Below are 26,455 nucleotides of genomic sequence, written 5' to 3' on the forward strand. Positions count from 1 at the left end.
AACCCCATGCCCAGGAGCTGGAGAGGCACCTGCCCATGGGCCCAGGCCCTACCCTCTGGCTGCCTTGTGTCTGGGTCCCCACAATATTTCTACTTCTCCAGTTTTGGTCGTTCTCAAGTGTCTGCTTTGTAATCATTATAATTTTCCCAATAAAAGCAGTTTATTTATTCAGTTGTCAAAAACTGACGGTAAATGAATACATTTTCAGACCTGCATGCAGACTGAATCTGAACAAACTAAGCCCCTAGATTTACCTCGAGAAAATGTGCTATATTACACAAGTTTTACTCAACAATTTATATAGTTCAGCTTCTGCAGGTAAATATTGCTGTGATTTACTGTAAAAGCATCCAAGTAAAATTATTCTCAAAAGGTTAGCAATTATTTTAGCTTCCTATTACCGTTACAACAAATTATCACCACTTAGTATGGTAAAACCAGGAACATGCCTGATCAGATTTCTGATCTAACACTAGGGATCTGGCTTTAATATAAAGGTAGTATCACAAGGCTGCACTCTTCCTGGAGGCTCTGGGAGAGAATCCCTCGGGCACTTTCCCAGCTCCTGGAAGCCTGCCACACCTCCTCCTTGAGGCCACCCCTCCATCACTGGCCCCCCTACCCCCGCCTCCACTCCACCTCCTGGGCTGCCCCCCACGGCTCCATCACCAGCCCCCCCACCCCCTGACTCCGCCTCCTGGGCTGACCCCCACCGCTCCATCACTGCCCCCTCCCCCTGCCCCTGCCTCCACTCCCCCTCCCCGGCTGCCCCCTAGCAGGGCATGCAGACACTGAAGTACATGGCAGAACTCCCTCTGGGGGGAGCCTGGGGACCAGGATGTGGGCACTGTGGGGGGGCCAACAGGATGGACCATGGCAGGGAGACCAAAGCTGGGCAGAAGCAGCAGGTCTCTGTGCTCACCTGGTGGTAGCACTCTCCTCCGCGCTCAGCATTAGCCAGCTCCTGCAGCTCCTGGGAAGGATCTGCACCCGGGGAGATGATTATCAAGATGGGCTCAATCTCCAGTGTCTCTTTGTAGAGGCGTTTGAGATTTAGAGGGAGCGGGGACAGCTCTTTCAGTCCTGGAAGATACAGATTAGAGACGTGAAAACTTTGTAGCAACCCGATTCAGACACAAGTCTGTTAAATCTAATTGCAGGATGTAATACAGAGAAGAACCGGCTGACTTAATCCCGTACAGTTTTCTCCCTGCGAGATCCCTCACTCACCAGCAATAACTCACATCTGTCGGATGCTGGAGGTGCCGGACATTTTTCTGAATGCTCTACACTTGGGATATCAGCGACTCACTGCACCACCACCAGGCAGGCACCCTGACTGCCTCATCCAGCACAGGAAGAAACACACCATCAGGGTTGTGGCCTCGATAGGTAACTTTCTGCCTACAAGAGAAGACTGAACCCAACCACCCGTCTCTACCACTATTCACTCATTTCTATGATAACCGGGTGCCTGCTCTGTGCTGTGCACTGGGAATCAGATTTCCGCATGACCTAGTGAACGATTTCACCGTCATGATACACGAGGGCTATGTCTTATGCCCACGCGTTGTGAGAAAAAAAAAAAAAAGTGGTACAGAAGGAAAAGAATATAAGTTTGGAGACAGAATACATAAGCTCTCAGTTTAGCCATTGACCCTGTACAAATCACTAAAATACTCTGTGCCCAGTGTCCTTGGTTGTAAAAAAAAAAAAAAAAGCATAAAACAATCCATAGGCCATTTGGGAGCAAAACAGGGTATGATAATAAAAAAGATTCCACATATTCATCACCTACTCTATGCTAGGCACTATGCCAGATATTTATTTTACATATAAGAAAACTAATAATCAAAGAAACTGAATTTGCCAAAGGCCACCCAGCTGCTGCTGACTGTATTCAACACAATTCACCTGTGCGTCCTCTGACTCTGAAGCTTTTCACAAACTCAAGTCCCATACAGACAAGAAACTGTAATTTTGCTACTATGTTTAAACCTCCTTAACTAAAATTTAAATGTTTCCATGATTAATGTATTGAATAAAAGCCAAGCTAAAGAAGACCCACTTCAATTAATACTTGTTCATACTTGTATGAACTGAGCTAAACAAAACAAAAAACAAAACAAAACAAAACAAAACGGACTAGACACGAGTTGAAACCAGGATCAGCAGAACCTAACAGAATGCCTACAGAGGCAGCAGGGGCTTTCCTGTGTCTTCAACACTGCACCCTAGAAATACTGCGCCCTAAAAATTCTAAAATCACTGGAAAAGGACACTCTTAAAGCTTTCTGTAGCAAGCACTTAAAATATAAATTCAGGGGCGCCTGAGCGGCTTGGTCACTTAAGCGTCCCACTTTGGCTTGGGTCATGATCTCACAGCTCCTGAGTTCAAGAACCATGTTGGGCTCTGTGTTTTAGTATGGAGCCTGCTTCGGATCCTCTTTCCCTCTCTGTGCCCCTCTCACACTCGCACTGTCTCTCTCAAGAATGAACATTAAAAAAGGCCCTTCTAGATAACCACGCTGAAAAGACACATTTCACACGTGGCCCACGCCCTCCACTCCTCACAAGAGGAAAGAATGGTAAGAAATGTCAAGAGCAGAAATATCCCTAATCTCCAGGAATTTGCCCCAATAGCCTCTGAAAGTTGAACTGTGTCTGTAGCATACTGTATGAATTTTAATTTTAACTAAGGGTGATGGCTAACAATCACCCTGTTTTAAGACCTAATCAAAAGGAATTCTTACGGACTTGCGACAGTGTAACTAGAAATGTTTTCATTTACTCAACACATTTATTCCTAAATTCAGTAAACATTCTAGGCCAAATAAATGCACTACCGGATATTGTGAAATATATCATAAGTCTTATCACTGGAATTTAAAATTTTGACCATTCATCTTTAAACCGTGTCATTTCTTTTAAAATTAAAAAAAGAGGGGCACCTGGGTGGCGCAGTTAAGCGTCCGACTTCAGCCAGGTCACGATCTCGCGGTCCGTGAGTTCGAGCCCCGCGTCAGGCTCTGGGCTGATGGCTCGGAGCCTGGAGCCTGTTTCCGATTCTGTGTCTCCCTCTCTCTCTGCCCCTCCCCCGTTCATGCTCTGTCTCTCTCTGTCCCAAAAATAAATAAACGTTGAAAAAAAAATTAAAAAAAAAAAGAACAAAAATGAGTCAAAGAAATAAACCTTTATTGCATTCTATTTTACTCAGATAAAATACTGAAATAATAAAAAAGAAAAAATTTGCAGTTTAAAAAGGAAAGAATATCAATTCTGTACTTTTTAAGTACCTGAGTAAAAAAAGCAGCAAATTAACATCAAACTATTATAGGAGGTAAGGGTAACAGACTCATTCTTGCTCCCTCACCTTGTCCTCCCCAACAAAGACACCGACAAGCTTCTAGTGTACAAAATCCCACTTCCTCATTAGAGATAAAACATATCACAAACGTCAGTAAAAAGAAAGAAAACCGACAACCACTATCTAACGTAAGATGCCCTTTAGAAACGGACTAATCCTCGAACCTAGAAACAAAAAGCCACACGTTTTGTGGAGGCCGAATCCCAACCCTAACTGTTTCAAGATTCCTGTCCTTGGTTGTGCAAACACTCACCTAGGCACTGCTGGGAAGGCACTCTGCAGGTGGAATTTTGGTTAGGGATATTACAAGAGCATTAACCTCAATTATCCCAGCAGGCCAATGAATCACTAGGACCCTGAAAAGCCTGCAAAGTCAAGGAGACGCCACAGAGAGAGGCAGGGAGGATGAGGCGGAGGAGAGAGCAGAGGGACATATGGGGAGCCTAAGGAAGCATCAGTCGGCCACTGCTGGCTGTGATGTGGAGGAAGGGCCTCTAACCTGGAGGCGGACTCCAGAGACAGAGAGGAAATGCCGACCTCAATCCTGCAAGGGCACGCGGCTGAATCGTGCAATTCAGTGAGCCTCCCCGTAAGAGCAGAGTGGCCAACGCCTGCACTTAGCCCTGTGGGATCTGCAGCGGAGAACCCAGGCCAGCCGCCGGGCTACTGACCTTCCCTCTAGAGCCGGGAGATACTACATGGACGTTGTTCTAAGCTGCTAATTGGTGGCAATGTGTTACAGAGGCAACAGAAGATGAATATGCATGTCCTTCTGTCCTTCCCCTTGCTCTCCCACACAGCTTCACGAGACAGATGGAGCCGTGGAAGCAAGGTCCCCCCGGATGGGACGCAGGCACGACTAAGGGAAGGGGCTGGGGAGCGGAGGGCTGCGAGGCTCGGAGACTGTCCCCTGGAGAGTCTTCCTGCGGCCGCGGCGCCCTCCGCAAACGCGCCTCCTACCAGCCTCACCATGCAGCACAAACCCTGCTCAGAGCAGCTACTCAAAGCCGAATGTGATCAGAATAACTCAAGTCGGAGTATGTGCATGTGGTGACTGCTATCGTGAAAAAGTAACAGATGTGGCTGGTATACGCGAGCTTGGAGGACTCTAGTGATGTGCCTAAGCTTCTGGGACGGCTCTACTACACCGAAATGGACACCACTTAAAACACAACTGTTTAAGTTACTGCTTTAAAGTTTACACATTATAAAAAGGATTGCTTAAACTTAATAAAAATCTTTCTGTATGAATGATGCTTGAAAAATTACATTTGAAATCAAATCTTTAGAATTTCATTAGAAAGATAAGTGCTTGTCATTCTCTAGCAATTTGAATTTTTAAAACTTATTCATACAATAAAAACTCCAATTTTATATGAAAACTCTATTAATAAAACCATTTGACCAAATACAAAGTCATCTACCCATATACCAGTTTATATAACTTTTGCTTAAAAATAGGCAGAATATGGTTTTAGAAGTGTATTAAACTTACAAAGCATTTGAATATGTGAACACCCGGAGGTTTTTAGTTAATGCTGTTCAGCCTTAAATACCATTTAATCTGGAGGTGAAATAGCACCGCCACAAAGTGTTCCAAAGAGCGGGCACAAGGTCACGCTACAAGGTCAGCAGGAAAGATCTGCTGCGACGCGGTACAAGGACTGGGGGACAGAGGAAAGAACGGACTCTTACCAACTGCTTCGAAAAGTGCCTCGTTTTACTTAAACTCACATCAAGTTATAGAAATACAATAAATATATAGATAAGCCAGAAATATATTAGATAGTGTTGAGTCCCACAAAGAGAATTAAAACAGGCTGATGTGTTGGTACCGATCAGATGGCCCAGAGAGACCTCTCTGGAAAGGCAATATTGTAAGTTAACATCTGAATGACACAAAGGAGCCATGCATTTAAAAAAAAAAAAAAAAAAAAAAAAAAAAAGGTGCATCCATCCGATACCTGGAGCTTATCACAAGAAGTGATATATGAAAGTGCTGAATCACCAAATTGTACCCCTGGAACACTGTATGTAAACCATAACAGAATTTTTAAAAAATAACATTTTTTCTTAAAAGGTATTCAAGAGAATAGTAATCTTTACTACTGGAGAACTCGGAACTATTATTCAGGACATTGGAAGGTATCCCTGTATTAAATAAAGTCTCCAAGAAAGCATTAAGAATTAAAAAAAAAAAAAAAAAAAAAGGAGAAAATGCCACAAACAGACGGTGCAAAGGTCCTGAGAATATTCTGCCCACTTAGGCAAAGGGGGAAGCATGAACAATGTAAGATGAGGTCAGAGAAGCAGAGTCTTATAAGCTTATGTAAGGAAGCTGGATTTTATTCTAAGTGTTTTGAGAAGATTTTGGAGATTTTATGCAAAAAGAGAGATAATTTGGTTTGAACTTTTTAAAGGTTACACAGCTTTATGAAAAGAATGGACTGGAAAGGAAGCAAGAGCTAAAGTAGGGAGACTGAGTAAGAAGAGAGCCACTGATGGAACATACATTTATAGCCTCTGTGCTCAGAAGCTGTTTAAGGCAGAGGAACACAACCATAAAATAATTATGTGTGCCCTCACGTGGCTTCTACTCTAGTTGGAGAACAATTAATAAACACATTAATAACAGAATGTCAGAGAGTACTAATAGTTACAGAGCCCTGAGGGAAATCTTTGGTGGAAAAATGCCATTTGAGCAGAGAAGTGGGGAAGACACCGGGGGAGGGGGAGAGCTCCCTTGGAAGAAGGAACAGCAAATGTTCACATCCGTGTGTCGGCGAGCAAAGTCCCCAGCTAGGAGCATCGGCTACACCACCTGACGGGCGCCTACTGCCCGCTGGACACCCCCTCCCCCCCCCCCCCCCCCCCCGCCAGGACTTCTTTCGGGGAGGCATCCCCGGGACTCTGAGGGGGGCACGGCGGGACATTTCAGATGGAGGCCAGGAGGCCCGGCCCCGTGCACGGAACACACACGCAGGGACGAACGGGGCTCCACAAGCTGCGCAGGGCACAGGGAAGGACAGATACAGGAGGAGACAGACAGAAGTGGAGAAGGGAGAGTCCTGCCCTTCCCCCGCCGCGGGTCCCCCTTCCTCACTGCCATGCGCCTGGGACGGGCATGTGTCGCTCACAACCAGAAGTCACGGGGCCGAGCATCCTGCCAGAGCGCAGCGACCACAGCGCAGGAGGCGAGCGCTCCACGCGCCGTCCGCGCTAAAGGGACGTGAGGCCCAGCACGCGCCCTCGCAACTCCCTGTTCCCGCCTGCAGCCTGCCACGTGACCCGCCCGCGGGGGTGGGGGGGGGGTGGGGGGGGGCTCACGCCGTGCGCGCAAGCTCACGTACGCGTACACGTGCTGGCGGAGGGGGCGGGGCAGGGGACATAGACAGCCTGTGCCGGCACATCCCCCAAGAAGAGGCTCGAGGCTGTCCTCGCAGGTCCTCGATCATGAGTGGAGGCGGGTCACCGCAGGGGCGGGGCTCCTGCAGCACGCGGGTGTCCCCGCAAGAAGTAAATACGGGAAGCACCGCCCACCTGGGACACACGGCCACACCTCCCCGTGCACACCCGACTCCCCCGCACCCCTGTCCTTAGAGACGGAGTCCGCCCGCAGCGCTGACGACTCGGTCACCTCCCGGCATGTGACCGTGTCTGCTCTCAGTCACACAGCGGCTCTCGGTGTCGCCAGTGACCGCTGCCCGAGTGCGCAAGCCCCGCGTCAGTCCTCAGGGACAAGACGACGGTCGCTGGCACGGGAACTGGCCAGTGACAAGCGTGCAAAACCCGGTGTACTGCCCCCAGCTCCCGAAGACGACGTCGCTAAGTCATGTTAGGCTCGCGGGACTGGAACACACACAGCTGGAACACACAGTGTCATACACGAGTAAGATGTTGGGGGCCGATGGTGAACTTCTAGCGACAACGCCAGGGCACTTGGTTACCTAGGCCCGATCTTCTACTTTCCACCTGCTTCGGGATGAAGACCGCTATTCTCGGAAGGGGCTCCTTTCGCTAAAATACGGGCCTTAACACGGCTTCTCCACGTTTTCCTGAGCAAATCAAAATACAGTCTATAGAACTTACTTACAAATGAACCCTACCTTTTAATCCTCTAAGACTACATTAAAGATGTAAATAATGGACTGCATAGTTTGTAATCTGAAAGACACACACACTCTTCGTTTTTTTACAGCAAAAATAACTCGTTTTGAAGACGTCCCCCCCGACCCCAGACTACAGTCATTTACTTGTTTTATTTTGTCTAAATCAAACATTTGATTCCCTGCTTTAAAGTCCTAATCAAGAACAAATGTATAAATGTCTAAAGGGCGTTCACAAGAAAAAAGTTTTTAAATTTCAAACACCTTAACTAAATGCAGGCTGTCAACTATGCATCAAAGTGAATACATTAAGTACAGTTACATCCAACACCCATTTATCTTTAATCCAGTAGAGGCGGTAAGATAAGCAGAATGAAGGGTAAGACCCTCTAATATTCTAAACTAAGGTCAACATAAAATAAAATGTAAATTAACAAAATAATTCAGGTCAGTGCTCAAGTTCCAGAAGAGTCCCACACTTACCCAGAGCTTTGCAGGCAAACATGCCCATGGCACTTTGCAGTCTGTCTGGTCTGAGCGCCTGCACCACGAGAACCTTCAAAGAAAGTGCAGGGTAGTTTTAAACAATACAGTTCACACAACAGGTTTAAACAATAATGTTAGTTAATGAAACATGTATTTACTAACATGTCAGCACTGATCAATGTGGCACAATATTTACTTACACAGTCACAGTAAGTATATACAAAGACATATTTTTAACAAGGAAAATATTAACTAAAAGTCCATTTATTTCTTCAAATTTATCATCAGAAGTCAACACGAGCATGTCATTGTCACTGGGTCAGCTATGTCTTCAGTATCCAGGAAGTGGCCACGTGGCAGCTGCCAACGAGGGTATAAAGGTGAGGCACTTTTGATGATCGTAGAGCAGAGGCCCAGAAATCTTGTCTAAAATTTTCAAATCACTGTTTTCATGCTCAAACATGTATACACCCAGGTGTTTAAGTTTTCAAGAAACGTACTTCCTAGCTTCCTTTCCTTTCATCTCAAGCCACACTTGGTACAGGAGCACCGACCAAGGAGATACTAGAAGACACCAGCACCAGCAGCCTGGTGACCGGGGACACCCCTTCCCAGAGAGCCCGCCAGCTCTAAGCCCTGGCCTACCCCAAAGACCAGAACCCTCCAGTAAGTTCAGTGCTCCGTTTGATACAAAACGGGAGAGGAGGGCCTGGGCCTCACGAGGCGGTGTTTCCCACGGACAGAACCCGGGAAATGAGAGAAGAAGCCGCACACTCTAACTTTAATGTCTTCCTGTGAGACTCTCTCTCTCCTGAAAAATCACCCTTTGGGCTACAGCACACGGAGACACCCAGGCACGCCTGCCAGTGACCACACCGTCTGGGCCCACGGCAAAAGCAGAAAGCCCTTCCCCACATTGACATCACATGACATCCAAAGGCAGAACTTTCATTTAAGTGACTTCTGGACAAGAGAAGTATCAGATATTTTTACGCATTTAGAGAACTTACCTGCTGAAATAAGGAAACTTTCTTTGCAAGAATAGACGGAAACTCTTGCTCACACATTGAAGTGTGACAGTAAGTACGCCACAGCGCTTCATCGTCAAAGCAGAGGGTCTGATAAAGACTAGGGAGAGTAATCTACAACACAAAAATAACCCTACACGGTGAGCTACAAGCAAACGTGAGTCTGTGTGTATATATATGTATTACTAAAAAGGTAAATGGAAACTAATTATTGATAAATGCTTATCAGTTGTTTTCCCCTTTATATTGGCTTATCTAATTATTTCTAGATCAGAAATAGTATGGTTAGGGTCGCCGGGGTGGCTCAGTCGGTTAGGCGTCTGACTTCAGCTCAGGTCATGATCTCACAGTTCGTGCGTTGGAGCCCCACATTGGGCTCTGCGCTGACAGCTCGGAGCCTGGAGCCTGCTCCAGATGCTGCGTCTCCCTTTCTCTCTGCCCCTCCCTCGCTCACGCTCTTTCTCTCTCTCTCTCTCAAAACTAAATAAACATTTAAAAAAATAGTATGGTTAGACTTATCCAATCCAGAATTAGATAAAATTCGACATTTCCAAAGTAGTATCAGCTCAATATTTGCAAGTTAACAAATCTTTTCTTGACATAAAAACATTTGTACTTATCTCCACCTTGTGGAGAAAGGAATCCTTTGTTAAAAACCAGTACATTTTTTACTGAGTCCTGACGGACATGTCCACGGGCACGTTAAGCACCACAACAGAGTTCTACAAGAGATTATAAAAATATGCTGAATTTCACATCAACATCAAATCCTGAATAGAACATGGCTTTTCTAAACCACATTCATTTATGCTGCACTCATGAGCACGTTGCTTCCTTTGCCTCTAGATGTTCTAAATTTCTACTTATTAATGTCTACACAAGAGTCCTCATAAATTTCTACTGTGCGTTCAATATTCTCCTTAAACAATTATCATCTCTCAGGGATGTTCTTCAACATATTCATTTCCTTCTACCTCAAATAGTATTCTCTCTTCCAAACTTTGTTTTTAATCTTTTTCAGCCTTCTTTGTGGTATAATTGACGAAATAGTACCTATTTGAGTGCTCTGATAAGCATTTATTTACACTGCAATAATTACCACAATGAAACAAATTCACATTAACTCAAAAGTTACCATTTTTTGTAATAAGAACACTCAAAATCCACTCTTAGTAAATTTAAAATATACAATACGGTACTGTTACATAGAGCCACCATGTTACATTAGATTCTCTAGAACTTACTCACCTTATAGTCAAACATTTGTACCCAATGTCCAACTTCTCTCCCCATTTCACACAACCCCCAGCTCCATTCTGTCGAATGGCAGCCTCCATTCTCCTCTCAGCTTTACTCAGTTCACCTTTTTATGGATGAATAATATTCTATTACAGAGGGATAGATTGCATTCTCTTTATCCGTTCATCCACTGATAGACATGCAGGCTGTTACAACACAGTAAAACCTTGGTGTGCGAGGAACTTGTTCTGCCAGTGTTCCACAAGATGAGGAAACTTTTCTAATAAATTTTAACTTGATAAATGAGCGATGTCTTGCAATACGAGTAGTATGTGATGCCCAATGTCACAACTGAGCCAATGGTCCGTGAAGTTCGCTTGGATATATAAGCGCTCTGGATTACAAGCAAGTTTCCAGAACAAATTATGCTAACAAACCAAGATTTTACTGTATATCTTGGTTGTTCTAAATAATGCTGCAATAAACATGGGAGTACAGATATCTCAGACACCTATTTCCTTTCCTTTGGATTTACACACAGAAGTAGCAGTGCTGGATCACATGGTAGTTCTATTTTTAATTCTTTTTGAGGAATCTCCACACTGTGTTTCATAATGGCTGCACCATTTTCTATTCTCACCAACAGTGCACGGTTTCCCTTTCCTCCACAACCTGGCCATTGCTGGTTATCTCTTGTCTTTCCAATTATAGCCATCCTAACACTCATGAATTAATAATACCTCATTGTGGTTTTATTTGCATTTCCCTAATGACTAATGACATTGAACACCTTTTTATATACCTGTCGGCCATTTGTGTGTAGACATTTAGAAAAATGTCTATTCAGGTCCTTTGTCCATTAAAAAAAAAATTTTTTTTTTTTTTTTAGTACAGTTGACACACAATGTCACGTTACTTTCAGATAGACAACACAGTGATTCAGCATGTGTAAACTATGCCACGTTCACAACTATGACAACTGTCTGTCACCATACAGCGCTATTACGATACCACTGACCACATTCCCTCTGCTGTGCCTTCTATTCCCGTGACGTATTCATTCCACAACTGGAAGCCTGTACCTCCTTCTCCCCTTCACCCACTTTGCCCATCCCCACCCCTGGCAAGCTCTCTTCCAATTATCAACAGTGGGCTACAAGAACAGAAATGTAAATCTGTAGAGATGGAGGATTTTTATGGAAAATGATGGCAAATTGGGAAGATCTGTATCTGCAGGGCTAGAATGTCACATAAAATAAACATAAACCAAGTACTTAAGGATGTTTCATCCAAAGAGTCGTATTCATATGTAATTAACCCACGATAGTGCCCAAATTTCATCATGTAAGTTAACTAAAATTAAATTTATACAGCATAAAATTAAATACATTTCAATTTAATTATTTTTAATAAGTGATCTAAACCTATTAGGACAACACTTGATGGCGGTCCATTAAATTTAGTTGCAATTAGTGTATAAGGGCCTACTGCTACCAATTTAGGCTACACATTCTATAATCATTATGGATTTGGCCAGGAATTAGAGCCGGCTACACTGCAGTTAGGAAGCCCTCTGGCTTCACATCACCCGGGGTGGAGCTCTGGTTCGGTGCCACCACAGCACAAGTATTTGTCCTACTCTCCATGGTGTAGGTTCACCGAGTGCCATCTCTATGTGTTACGCAACATGTATTTGTCACTCCACTGGCACTATGCTCACCAGTACGGACGCTAAATAAATGATTAATGAAACAATTAGTGATAATAAAGCAGAATCCATTTACTTTATTCAACAAATATTTATGAAGGAAAGGCAAGAAAGAATGGGGATGAAAAGCCCAGACTCTGCATCAAGGAGCCCAACTTCAAATCCTGACTCTACTTTCTAAGTGACCGTAAGCAAGTGATTGCACTGCTCTGTGTCTACTTTGCTCATCTGTTAAACGAGAACAGGATTGTGAGGATGTTGAAAATATCTACCGAGGGGATCTGTTTTCAAATTCTTCAGAATGCTTTCAACAGCGAGTCCCCAATAAATGCAAACTATTCTAACTGTTGGCACCATGTGCCACTGAGACCTTACAAGGGTTGCGAAGAGCAGGGAAGGAAAGGAAGAGCAACGCATGCATATACTTTGAGAGCAGTCTTTCTTTCGTTCCCCACAAAATACCACTGAGGCTGCGTAAACAACATAGGGACTGTCAGGAGGTGGGCTTCCGAGCTGCTGTTTCTTCTGCTCGCCCGCATACTTGGCCCCCACTTCCCACTCCGGAATAGAGAAGCGGGAGGGATGGAGGACGAAGGATGGGAAGTGGGGGGAGACAGAGACAAAGAAACACTGCAGTTGGAAAATTCAGGCATCGACTACGGTGTCAGGTGAATGCCTTGATGGAAATCATAGTGCAAACTTCCCACCTGTCTGTCTGCCTGTCTGTCTTGGGTAAACCGTTAGCCTCTCCACACCTCGCTTTCCTCTCGTCTAGGCTGCTGTGATGATAACATGAGATAATGCGTGTACAGTATTTAATATGATGTTTGGCACGTAACACGCCCTCCAATAGATGTGTGAGATTAAAAAGAAACCTTAGGTTCCTTCACTGAACTCGCTACTAGTGGTTCTCATTTCTCATCTGTAAAAAGAATTTAATAATACCCGTCTCTCAGGGTTGGTATGATAATCGCATAATTCATGTTGACTCACATGAGAAGTCATACTCATAAGATACTCATAAGATAACTCGTAAGATAATTCATGTACACCTGAAAACAAGATTATGCTCTATGTTAACTAACTGGAATTTAAATAAACACTTAAAAAAAATAAATGAGATAATCCACTTAAAACGTTTTATAAGTGCGGTGCCTGGGTGGCTCAGTCAGTTTAGCGTCCGACTTCAGCTCAGTTAAAGCGCCTGACTTCAGCTAAAACCCATGATCTTACAGTTCATGGGTGCGAGCCCTGCATCGGGCTCTGTGCTGATAGCTCAGAGCCTGGAGCCTGCTTCAGATTCTGTGTGTGTGTGTGTCTCTCTCTCTGCCCCTCCCCTGCTTATACTCTCTGTCTCAAAAATAAACATTAAAATTTTTTAAGTGTTTTGTAAACTAAAATGATAATAAAACATTAATGTGTACTATAACCTTCTCTGAATATGAAAGTTACTTTCCTAAAAGTTTTGGATTCCTTTATTTAAACAGAAATGAGTGGGTTAAAAAAAGAAAAGAAACATCATTACAATTTTTAGTTTAAAAATGTAAGATTTTTTTCCCCCAAATGTGGTAATATTATCTGTACCATGCCGATTATTATTTTCCGTTAGGAGTTCATGTGATAGTTCAGAAATCCTGCTCAATAATCTATAATTCCCTTTAAATTGTCTCTATTTTTCACCATTTGCAGCAACGTGGATGGAAGTGGAAGGTTTTATGGTGAGTGAAATAAGTCAGAGAAGAACAGATATCATGTTTTCACTCATGTGGATCTTGAGAAGCTCAATAGATGAACATGGGGGAGGCGAAGGGAAAAAATAGTTACAAACAGAGAGGGAGGGAGGTAAACCATAAGAGACTCTTAAATACAGAGAAGAGACTGAGGGTTGATGGGGGGGGCGGAGAAGAAAATGGGTGATGGGCACTGAGGAGGGCACCTGTTGGGATGAGCACTGGGTGTCGTATGGAAGCCAATTTGACAATAAATTGTATTCATAAAAAGAATAAAAACATTGTCACTATTTTTCTTTTTTTGCATTCTATTATAATTGTGTCGTAAGTGTTTCCTATACTAGGTGACAAAGTCCCGGGAAGAAGGAACCAAGACTTCTATTTTATTTTATATTTAAGTATTTTGAGAGCATGAGCAGAGACAGAGACTCCCAAGCAGGCTCCGTGCTATCTGTGCAGAGCCCGACGCAGGGCTCAAACTCAAGAAACCTCAAGATCATGACCTGAGCCAAAATCAAGAGTCAGACACAGAAGTGACCGAGCCGCCCCAGCACCCCATCCGAGGCCTTTAGACATCCATGCCCTTCGTTCTCAGTCAGTAGTTCATGCACACTTAATAAACATCTAACCCAGGGAACTACGTGAACAATGCAAAATTTACCTCACCTCTTTCGTCATCAGTTTGTCTACTCATAACCTCACTTTGTTCAACCAAAGAAAGTGTGTAACAGAAACTACGCATTTGGCACATAGTGGGCGCAAGCTGAATAATCAAAGGAAGGCAGGAGTCAGGTTTGGCCTGAATGCTGGGAACAGAAAGTGTAATAAGGCCTGGATCCTAATCTCCACGGACTTACAACCTAGGAGAAGAGGCAGACACACCAAATCGTCTGAATCAGTATGACAGGTGCTATGATACGGCAACGTTCAAGATACACGCTACGAGAAAAGACAGAAGGAAGAAATGAGGCAAAAAGTCACATAGAAAGTAGTGCTTTAGGTACGTCCTAAAATGTTAAATAGACATTTTACAGGTAAAAAAGGTCAGAGGGCATTCCAGGCAGAGGGAGTAACAGGACCAGTAAGTGCAGAAAACAGTGAGAGGATGGACCGGAAATAAAACTGAGGAGGTGGGCAGGGAGCAGATCATGGAGCATCTTATCCTTTATGCAAATGACTGTGGACTCTGCCCTGTGGGTGACAAGAAACCGTTAAGAGGTGTGAACCACCGCGTGCACTGTATCGTAACTACACTTTAAAACCGAAAGGGTATAATAAAATAGGCATGAGAGCAGAAGGGGGGGGCTCCACAGAGAAGCCCAGGTGAGTGGTGGGAGTCACAACTACGAGTGATGGCAAGAATGGAGAAGAGCTGAGGGTGACAGAGATTTCAAAGATGCATAAAAGCAAGAGAAACAGTTTGTATTCGAAACTCGTTTAAGCATCATACTGCATCTCATGACCAATCCCTAATTACTTTACAAATAAGACCTCCATGTACCATATTAGGGGGTCTTCAGTTTACTCCTCTTCATGCTCCCTGTGGGTACGCAGCACAGGACCCTATACAATGGACACGCCAAACGTGTGAGTGCTGAGTGGATGATTTAACTAAGGATTAAAGGACTAATCAGAACAGAATAATTCTCTGATATCCTCTGGCCCAGGGATTTTACGGCAGATTCACAGAAATATCAACACTGAGTATGGATAGAGAGCACGTAAAAATATAAACAGAAATAACTCAGCAGGGAAAGAGTTCTTGAACCCCCAGCATACACGTGACATACCTTTAGTGTTGCTACGGCCCAGCTCCTCTCCTGGTCTATCCACGACGGGAGATGCTCGCGGATTCGCTGCTGAGAGTCCTTCGGTAAGAGCAGTTGTTTTTGTTGGTATATGTGGTAACATTCAGACTTAGAAAAATTAACAATTGACTAGCTAATTTTATGAATGCTATTTTGAAAAACTTGTTCTGTACATTATTGTAACTTATTTTACAAGTCACCATTATAAAATTCCATATAACAAGGTACAGATAACCACTTACATAAATTTTGTACACATTCTCATGGTACATAATCTTTTAGAAAACTTAAGGGCATTTAATAAAAAACTGCCATAAATTTACATTATTTTTAACAGTGTCTTGCATTTCAGACATAATCTAGATTTTGCATTACACTTCGGGTATGTTAATTTGGAGACAAATATTATCCCCTGACATGTTCTAATAGAAAATTAGTACAGAAGAAGCTAAACTTGCATGAAGTGATCAAGAATTAAAAAAAAAATTTTTTTTACACTTCCAATTGTATGAGAGTTTTCCTTGTTTTAATACAAAATTCTATTTTCTTAGGATTATAAAAGTGTTCTTGGAATAAAACATATACACTAAGAAACTATATTAGTTCTATAGTGTATATGTACATGTTCTAAACTAATATAGTTTCTTAGTATTTAATTAGTATTATTCTCATAAGAATATATGTCTTTATATAGACTACCCTTTATAGTAAGGGAGTAGAGGCAAGGACACATTCCTCTAATTAAAATATAATTTCAACAGTATTTTAAAATTCTTCTGGAGCAAACAGTATTTCATGAAGGCAAAGCTAGAACTATTTTCCCTAAGAGTGACCTAAGTTTTTTTACTTACAGCTTTCCGCAACATGTCTCCAACAACCACACCTGTAAACGTATCCCATTCCTAACGAATAAAAACAGAAATAATACAAAAAAATAGACAAATACTAACCAGGTCACAGAATTTTCTTAATTTCCCTATAAGACAGCTTATAATACAGCTCTCTAAGGACATGGAAAAAAATAAAACTCATTTCACATCTCCTACTCCTGGTACAACATTACCATCTAGAATCTGTTTGTGTACCAACAACATAAAACATTTGTACAAAAACTGCTACAAACAATTGTACTGAAGGAAGAAGTACACCTACATTGTGTGTGTGTGTGTGTGTGTGTGTGTATGTGTGTGTGTGTGTGTGTGTGTGTGTGCGCGTAGGTATATGGGTCTCAACATCTGAAAGTGTACATCACGTTCAATTATCATTTGTCACTACCCATTAATCTGTCCTATTACGGCGAATTTTCACTAATAGAAAAGCGTAAGTTGCAGCAAAAATTTAAAAATTGTCTATGCTGGGGGAAAATAGAGGAAAGTACATCCATTAACTCATCTTTTCCAACGGATTGGGAGAAGGCTGCCATCATTCATTTTTTTTTTTAATTAATCCACAGAATCACAACCAACCCAGTGTGACGTCAGCTAGCCCTCCAAGAAAATCTCCGTCCTCACCCTGAGCCCTTCTCAATCAGATAGTAATAGGCACTAGCATATTATTGTTACTCACTGGTCAGCAAATAAGGAAAAAACTTATTAAGATTTGAGGGCAAAAAGAAAAAAACAAAATTATTTCCTGCCTCCACACTCCGTGACCACTCAATTCTTTCACTGAAAGTATAGTCAATAGGATAGGGATGATTACTATTCCTCTACGTGAGAGAAAAATGTTCTCCTCTCCCAATTCCTATTTATACTCCAAGAGGGAAAACTAGGACAGTAAGTCTTCTCACACAGTGTGGAACATATGATGCCGGTGAAACACGTTATACAGGAGGAAGGAACGGCATCAAATAAAAGGAGTCCAACAAATTCAGGAGAAAGAACACAAGTCCCCAGAGCGTGGGGAACAGTCTGCAGGAAGTAGCCAAATAAGGGGAATCCGGGACATAAACCAAGTCTGACCGAGTGGAGTGAAAGGTTCCGAGGTCACAGGTGCGCTGTCCACACACTGTCCCCGCTCCTCCCCACCCCTGGCCACTGTGCTCTCGCGGACAATAATGGCAGAGTAACAAAAAAATCACCTACGTATAATTTCCTTAAACACGAGCTCACCAGAGATGGATTAGTTATCTCTAACCTGAAGGAGGCTCAAGTTGGAGTGAGTTCCATGGCAGACGAGAAAGAAAGTTACAAAGAAGATAAATTATACATAAAATGATGAACAGAAAGCTTCAGGCTGCGAGAAGCTACTGCAAAGTGCCCACCCTCTTGCTTCACCTGCTGACTCAGAGCAAGTCGGGGAGGGTAATAAATAATGTAGCCGTCTATCCACACTGTGTCACATTCCTATGTGCCTGCATGAGGACAAGAAGCGGACGTGGCTCAGAAAGGTGAGCGACTCGAGTTTCTTTCTCTGCCTCCCGTCACTTCAGAACGCTGGGCTCATCCAGAGGGGAGGACAAGCAGGAACCAGCGTTTTTAAATGTCTAACTTAGTTAAAACTTCATAGGTTGATACACAATTTCCAGACTAAAGTTATTTCTAATCTAACCATGAACCTTACAAACTCTATGTAACTCTTATATTTTCCTCCTTTGTTTCCACTTACATTTTCTTGAAAAAGTTCCGGATGCATGCCCCGAACGAAGTGCAGCGCGAACATCAACTGGTCAGCCTGAAAAGAATAAGAAATGTTACCGCGCTGTTTCTACATTTGTGTGTTTGGAAAAGCACAGTCCTGACATTTCAGTTCAGTGTTCTATTTTTAAATTGCCCACTTTTATCAATAGAAGAAATGACTAGTGAGATGGTACCTACACAGGGCACTTCTGAGTCAGGGGTGGGAAGGACACAGGAAGTACCCAACATTCTAGACAAAATGCTACAGATGAAGCGTCACGTACATCTCATCAAAAAAGGTTTATTTAACTAGCTGAAACCCAATTGTGAGGTCTGAATTGGTCACTACTAGTAAGATCAACCTCCTGCATTAATAATCTTCAATGTGTCCTGTGTATGTTTACATGATCCAGGACATTCTATATACCCGTGAATCAAAACATTTCAATTCTAGAAATTTATGCAAAGGGATGATAAATGTATTCATAGGATATTTACTGCAAGATTTTTTATTATAGAGGAAAAACTCCAACAACCTAAATGTTCCAAGGTGATCATAAATAATATTCAAATCAAAATATACAGCATAGCCCATATTGTGGAAGGAGGGGCAATATGTTTGTATAATCATATATGGACACATGTCTGCAAAAAGAATTGGAAAAATGACATCACCTTCTATCAGTAATTTATTTTTACAACTACATGTCATTTTTGGTTCCTTCTTTTTTCTGACGTGTATATTATAAATTTTCTAAAGTAAGCTTAGCTCACTTCTGTTAAAAAAAAAATCTACCCAAGCATCTTTCCCACCAGTTTATAATGTAAGCATTTAAAAACAATTTTTTTTAATATTTATTTTTGAGAGAGAGAGAGAGAGAGAGAGAGAGCGAGAGAGCAAGCAGGGGAGGGGCAGAGAGAGGGAGACACAGAATCCGAAGCAGGCTCCAGGCTCTGAGCTGTCAGCACAGAGCCGGACGCAGGGCTCGAACCCATGAACCGTGAGATTGTGACCTGAGCCGAAGGTGGGCACTCAACCGACTGAGCCACCCAAGCGCCCCTGTAATGTAAGCATTTTATAAACAGGGTCTCCTGCAGTATAATAATACTTTATATCTAATATGTGTATATGATTGTAAGTCTACAAGTAAGAGATAACTATAAAGACATGAAGATGCGGGGGCGCCTGGCGGCTCCGTCGGTTGTCAGCTGTGCTGGCAGCTCCGAGCCTGGAGCCTGCTTCCGATTCTGTGCCTCCCTCTCTCCCTGCCCCTCACCTGCTCATGCTCCGTCTCTGTCTCAAAAATAAATATTACAAAAAAAATTTAAAGACATGACGATGCAATAATATGCAGAAGATACATTTGTCACAAAAAGATGCTCTTATAAATCCTACCAGCAAGTGACATCCTCACCTGCAAGAGAATCACCCCTCTATTGGAAAGATTCAGTGCCTCGAATCATACAATATAAAAGCACAGTTTATTTCATAAAAGTACGTGCTGTGTATGTATATGCAGCAAGTAGTCAGTAAATACCTGTTAAGTGAATAAATAAAAAGCATGTGTTCACAACCGTAACACAGCTAATGACTTAAAAAAATTTCTCCAAATAGAAAAACTTTGGGCAGATGGCCATCACTCAGATGATGGGAAAAGAGTTAGAGCCAACTAGCGTGTGTAGGAAACAACTACATGTGACTTTAAAAATATAAAAAGCAAGACCTGTCATTTGGGGAGATGTGGAGTGCTCTTAGGTATGACAAAGTAAGAATTCAGTGTGGGGCTGGCTGACTGGGGACTGGCTGGATAAGCCAGCCGCTAAGATGCTTACTTTATAAATTAACGCATGTTTACAATGATTATCACAGCATCCCTCATCGAAGGTAGGTAACGATTAAGATAAAAATAAGACAATACACGTACTACTTTGAAGGCTTTAGCACTTAATAACACACTTAGTTCTCTACTCCAGAGATATACACACACAAATTCACACCCAGTACTACTACCCTTCCCCCGCCACTGCTTCCTCTGACCTGAGGAAGAAGAATGCGGTCTCTGTCTCTAGGGTTAGTACAAAGACGGCAGGGCCCTGGCACTCTAGGGTTCTCAGATCAGGCGCTGGGTTCAGCGAGCTGACTGTTAATTCCATCACTGAGGCCAAACTCCAAAACACTGGCAAAGAATAGCCACATAACACAGAGTCAACAAACGGGTAGTGGCGGTTCCCCTTCTCCCTGTGTTCTGGAGACAGAAGACTTCCAGCCTGAGGGACGAGCACACAATCGTAGCTGAGCCTCTCCCATCGCATCCCCCACAGATAACGGCACGGGAACTACACCAGACTAACCCGGACCTTCATCGCCTTCCCAAAGTGGAGGCGGCAGAAGCCGTTTCTGGCAGCTGGCTGACAGCTATACCAAGGAATCCTTTCAGCCCCAGGGATTTAAGAACAACGTTATAATAAAAAACAATTATGACTCGAGAACACACCTAAAAATACAATTTACTGAGAGACAAGAGGACACATTATTTCCAAATAAGCCGGGGTCAAATTAAGAATGTACAAATCAAGCTTATGGATTTTCTGAATATTTGCTTCAAACAATAACCAAAACAACAACAAAAAAACCCTGTCGTCATCCAGAGTTGAGAAATTACTTTGTACCTCTGACGTCCTTGATCTACACTGCTTTTCAGACCAAAAAATTTCAGTCTTTTATTTACTTATTTCCTGATTTTGAGAAAGAGCGAGCAAGTGAGCAGGTGAGCTGTGGAGAGGAGACAAAGGAGAGAGCGAGCGAGAGACAGAGAGAGAGAGAGAGAGAGAGAGAGAGAGAGAGAGAGAGAGAATGAAGCCCAACACGGGGTCAGTCCCACAACCCTGGGATCCTGACCTGAGCTGAAATCAAGAGTCAGAAACCAAGGGACTGCACCACCCAGGCGCCCCAATTTAGGTGTTTTAATTCAATGTCAACTCATCTCATTAGGCTTGGTTCTGTTAACAAAATTCTTTAATATCATGGGGATATAAGCAAAATATCAACTGATCATCGACACGAAGAAAAATCAGTAAGAGAAGGCAGAGGACTAGCGAGTATAAATCAGCCACATGGCATCCCATAAATTCCACCCTGGCATCATACACACCCCAGTGAATATGCAGAAAGGGTGAAACTGTTAGCACACGAGTAACACGGTAGAAGGGAGTCTTAAAGCCCACTTTAGGATGAGGTCAAGTGTTTCCAGACAGGATGATTTTGCTTGAACTGCACCCTGTTAGCCTTGAGTCTTCAGGCATCAAGCAGAATGGGCTTAAATCCCAGTTCCAACACCCTCCACACAGGAATAACCTACAGCACGGGTGCTAGCTCTGCATCTTGGTCTCCTCCTTTAGAGAATAGGATTGTGGTAGGAAGTGAGTAACAACGTATGTGAGGTGCTTCCCCGGTGCCTGGAACACGTAAGGTGACACACAGTTGCTACCTGCTTTACAGTCACCTGATGCACTACATACTACTGTACCGGAAAGGAAATTTATCTTAAAAATCTTCTATAAACCTCCTGATTCTCAGAGACTGAGAAGCAGTAGCAAGAATAAGAAATCTATTCCTTTTATTTGTACTCGACACTATTCATCGCTTTCAAACAACTTCAAGGTAATGTGTAAAGTACCTGCTACCATATGAAGTCTTGCTTTAATCTAGCAAATACGTAGATAGCATAGCACCAAGCACAGGCAGGGGCACCTGGGGACTCAGTGGGTTCAGCACCCAACTCTTGATCTTGGCTCAGGTCATGATCTCAGGGTTTGTAAGACTGGGCCCTGTGTTGGCTCTGCACAGCGTGGAGCCTGCCTGGGATTCTGTCTCTGTCTCTCCCTCTCCCTCTCCCTCCCTCCCTTCCTCCCTCTCTCTGTCTCTCTGTCTCTCTGTCTCTCCCTCTCCCTGTCTCTCTCTCTCTCTCTCTCCCTCTCCCTGTCTCTCTCTTCTCAAAATAAATAAAATAAAAAAAAAAAAAAGAACCCAAGTACTCACAGTTGTGCTTGAGGTGGTAGGTCACACATTTTAGTTAACAATTCTATGCACATTCAACTCTACTTCCAGAAAATCTAAAGGGTTAGATATAATACTAAAAGTTTCAAAATCTTCTAAGCAGAAGAAAATGATTCAAATTATCAGGGTTCATTTTAATAAAATGAAAGGCTATAAAATTTGTAAATATAAAATTTGTAAATATCAGAGAACTTCCACTTTTCTATTAAAAGACAACACATTTTGATAGAAAAAAAAAAAAACAGAATCCAAACTCAATGATTTGTAGGATAAATACAGTCAGGAGATGCCATTAATTTCCTTTTAAAATGTAATATCCATTTGCATTTGAATCAGCTGGCAAATCCACTGGAGAGGAAGGCCAGGTGACCCGTCTTCCCTCACCGGCACCCTCCCTGCATGCCAGTGCTCCGGTACGCCATGCTTCCACGAGGACAGGGACACGGCAAGAGCACACGCTCTCCAAACCTCCTCTGTGCTCTCATCCAGTACATGAGAAAATCACTTCACACCCCAACAGCAACTTCCCTTACTTCGTATCTGTTCCAAATGACACAGTGGGAGGAAGAAAGGATACGTAAAGGCGCCAGCTTGTGCACAGTCCGACAGAACCGCAAGTGCTGGGGAACTGAATATGCTACTTACCCGATAATTGTCCAAAATACTTGGGTTACTGAAATAAATGCTCTGATCTCTTGGACAAAAAGAATGACAGAGCCAATAGTCTGAACTGAAATTGCTAGACAGCCTTCTCCATTTGTTTTAGTTTATTACAGGCCTAAATTTTCTGCTACAAAACAAGTCAATCATGTTTTTGTTCCAGGTCAACTTGCTTTCACGTGGGTGTGATGTGAATACTAATAATCCCAGGCTCTGTTTCAAGGGTCTGGTGTTGCCACACCACCGTCGGCAACAAAACAGCAACATCAGCATGAGGAAAAGGCAGTTTAATGTGAAGGTGGTTGCTAAAATTCCAAAAAGCTTTCACTAAATACGAAATCAGTTCCATCCTAAGTAAGATTATAATGCTAAATCTTCAAAAATGGACCTCATTGGTTTACAATTAATATGCTTTCTAATTGTTATTCACCACTGAAACTCCATGGAATGCTGAATTCATGTCGAATATATTTAATATTACTGACACAGAAATATGAACATTATAAAACATATTCCATCACCAATTAAAAACATATGTTAAGAATTATAGACGTTAGCTTTTAAAAAATGTTTTCAAGTGTTCACAATAGAAAAGTATGTCTCAAGATAGGCAATAAAAAATTCCAGCTGGGCACTAAAATGTTAAGGATGTGAAGCCTTACAAGCTCTCCCCTAGTGCAATAAAACGTTGGCTTTAGCCTAACTTACACGTATTTTTAAAAGACAATGTGACTTAAAAGAAGTAACCCTAGCTAAACTTCACTTATATGTTGCATCACTTTGGTACTCAACATTTACTGTATCTTCCCCTCCCTAATTACATTACAGAATATAGGACATAAGGATTTAAATTTCCTCAGTAGATATAATGTATTACTAAAAATAAATAAGAATATATAAACTGAGGTGCAGATATATAGGTCAACAGTAAGAAATTCCCAATAAGCTACTATTTTTTGGAATGAGTAAGAAATTTTATATTATCTTTTGACTTAAACATTTTTCAGGAATAATATTTTATAGCCCATGTACTTCCATAAGGATTTTGGTGACACCTTGAAGTAAGTGTAGGTCCATAATACTTTCACAAAGTATTCACAATCACAAATCACATTTAGTGTAGAGGTTTTAAAAGAAAAGTGAAAAAGCACTAAATATATTACTAGAAGAAGAATCGAAATGAAACTCTGCAACCTTAATATATTCACTAGAAAATAAATATTAACACTACATTAAAAAACTAATCATGAAAATTCACTAACACAGAAATCAAAAAATAAATCCAATGATTAAAAAATAAAATATAAAACAATTACCATCATGTAGATTTGTTCTGTAAAGCAAAGCCTATTCTTTAAAATACCAAGAAAACAAACAGATGGGGCAAATAAGAGAGGACAGTAAAAACAGACATTTAATAAAAATTCAGAGGAGGCAGGAAATATTTACAAACCATAACTTGACAAAAAATAGAAAGACTGATAACATCCAGGGTTGAAAAGGATGCAAGGAAGGAGAGACCTCAATCCACCAAGACAGTAGCAGATAAACTAGGATGAGCCACATTACAGAACACACACGCTAAGAATAATGAGGTTAACATATTTATACTCATGGCAAGATCCTGAGGACCCGTCGCATGAGAAGAGAGGCAACAGAAGAAAACACCTACCAAGGAAAACTGAAAACGTCAGCTAGGTGTACATGTGCACGTGAAGAGAAAGGACAGGGACCGTACGGAGCCGATCGAGCGTGGGACAGGCCAAGTCTAACGCAGCGACCGCAGGCAGGAGCGACCGAGCGTTTTCTCTATAGGTCCACCAAGTTGGAAACTCTTCAAGAAAATACGTTTCAGTTCGTGTACTAACAATTTTTAAGTATCATGTGAGCTAATGTATCGTACACGTTAGAGACGTGAGATCAAGGATCGATGAAACTCTACTGCTGTGTCATCCTCAGTCCTAGAACCCTAACATTTTAGTGACCAAACGGACTTTGACGTCATCTGCTTATAATTTGTCGTGTGTACAAGTTAAAACTCAGGGCCAAACAGGTGATTCTTTGAACGGCACCTAGAATACACATACACTGTACAGACACCTGAAGAGAAATCTCCACGGTTCTCATTAAGGAAAAACTCTGCAGAAATGCCCAGCTGTAACTCTCACCTTCCGGTAACAGCCCTTGGCATTTGAAAGATTTATTCAGTCTCCCGTAAAGATCATCAACATTATCACTCTAATCATAAAAATTACTATCCCTTTCTACACAATGTAGTAACTAGATCTTTTTCAAGATTTTCTGAGAATGCTGTATAACTGTGCCATAACAACTCTATTTCTCTCACTTAATTGTCTTTACAAAGCCCTTCCTCAACATATCTCAACCAATACCCAAAAACTGACACTTGAAAAAAAAGTCTTAAAGTAAAAAGCCTCTGTGTTTTCTACAACATTCATAATTTTCTAAAATATGTTTCATTTTCTATTCCTTGGGGCCCTTTTAATATGAAGACGTCTATGACATTCATGTCTCAGGATCAGGTTCCAGGAAGAGAAACCAAGTTTGCCCCCAAGCAATTTCAAGAGAGATTTCTGATTCCAACAGCTGTGTAGACACAGTGCCACACAACAGACCCCATGACAAACGTGGTCCAAAATGTCAGCAGTGCTGAGGCGGAGAGACCCGAGCTAGGAGATGACTCATCACAAGGTCCTGCGGCAGCTACGGGCTCGTTCAGAAGGAAGGGAGGTAACCCTCCGCACTCGTCATTCTCCTACCACATCCCAGAAAGCCAGAAGACGCCCCACTTAGCAATGAATGTTACTCTGGGAAAATATCAGAAAGGCCGATTTCAATAGGCTTCCAGTTGGGAAAGGATTCCACAATTTCACTGGAAGACTGTATTAAATACAAGTTCAGGTAGTATTTTATACATGAAAAAATAATATTTCTTACCTTAAACAGACAACGGCATATATATTCATAGACCATATGTTTTAATGAGCTGATAAGAGACTGGATTCTCCGTTCTGTACTTTCGGAATCCTGTAGATTACAATTTGAAAACTGAAAAACCATTAAAAAATTTATAAACAGTTAAATGATACCCCATAGTTTAATCACACTTATAAAATTTTCCTCCTGACTCAAAGCTGATTCTAGAATAATTATCTTTGTCAATCAACTTAAGGGACTAAATAATACAGGGACTAAATAATTATTTCCAATAATACAGTATGAATTGAATTTGACCATACCACTCTGATACCTAATGGCATTAAAAGTACTGCTTTCGTAGGGGTTAAACCCATTTCATTACTCACATTATAATTATCAATCAAGTCCTGAAACGGTGTGACCACAATTTTCTCATCCTCAATATAAGAACCTAAATGATCTTAAACCATGGTCTTCGTGTTAACTAACGATGAACACGAACACTGATGTTGATGCTGTTTAGAAATCATACCACCTGTAGTTTTTTTGTTTTTTTTTTTTTATCTGTTTCTGTACTTCCATTGTACAGGATTGCCATGATTTGAAAAATACCACTAATGGTGATTTCCTTTGACTACTGAAGAGGAGAAGAAGGATGTCAAGGCTGGTCTTTCTCTAAGTGTCATGTGATTTTTCATGTCACCTCAG

General features: G+C 42.1%; 1 protein-coding gene across 2 annotated transcripts in view; it reads right to left on the reverse strand.

The window, feature by feature from the left end:
- Positions 1-26,455, reverse strand: part of DYNC2H1 (dynein cytoplasmic 2 heavy chain 1) — a 341,612-nt gene that overhangs the window by 158,682 nt on the left and 156,475 nt on the right. For both annotated transcript variants that reach the window (XM_086679269.1, XM_086679270.1), the window contains 7 exons: positions 25,766-25,855; positions 18,080-18,145; positions 16,324-16,374; positions 15,455-15,532; positions 8,970-9,101; positions 7,957-8,029; positions 923-1,083 (listed from right to left, as the gene is read on the reverse strand). In XM_086679269.1, coding sequence (XP_086535395.1) covers positions 923-1,083; positions 7,957-8,029; positions 8,970-9,101; positions 15,455-15,532; positions 16,324-16,374; positions 18,080-18,145; positions 25,766-25,855 — 651 coding nt within the window. The remainder of the gene's footprint in view (positions 1-922; positions 1,084-7,956; positions 8,030-8,969; positions 9,102-15,454; positions 15,533-16,323; positions 16,375-18,079; positions 18,146-25,765; positions 25,856-26,455) is intronic.

The sequence above is a fragment of the Puma concolor genome, chromosome D1, assembly GCF_028749965.1.
Source record: "Puma concolor isolate L17-30 chromosome D1, mPumCon1.1.hap2, whole genome shotgun sequence".
Lineage (NCBI taxonomy): Eukaryota > Metazoa > Chordata > Mammalia > Carnivora > Felidae > Puma > Puma concolor.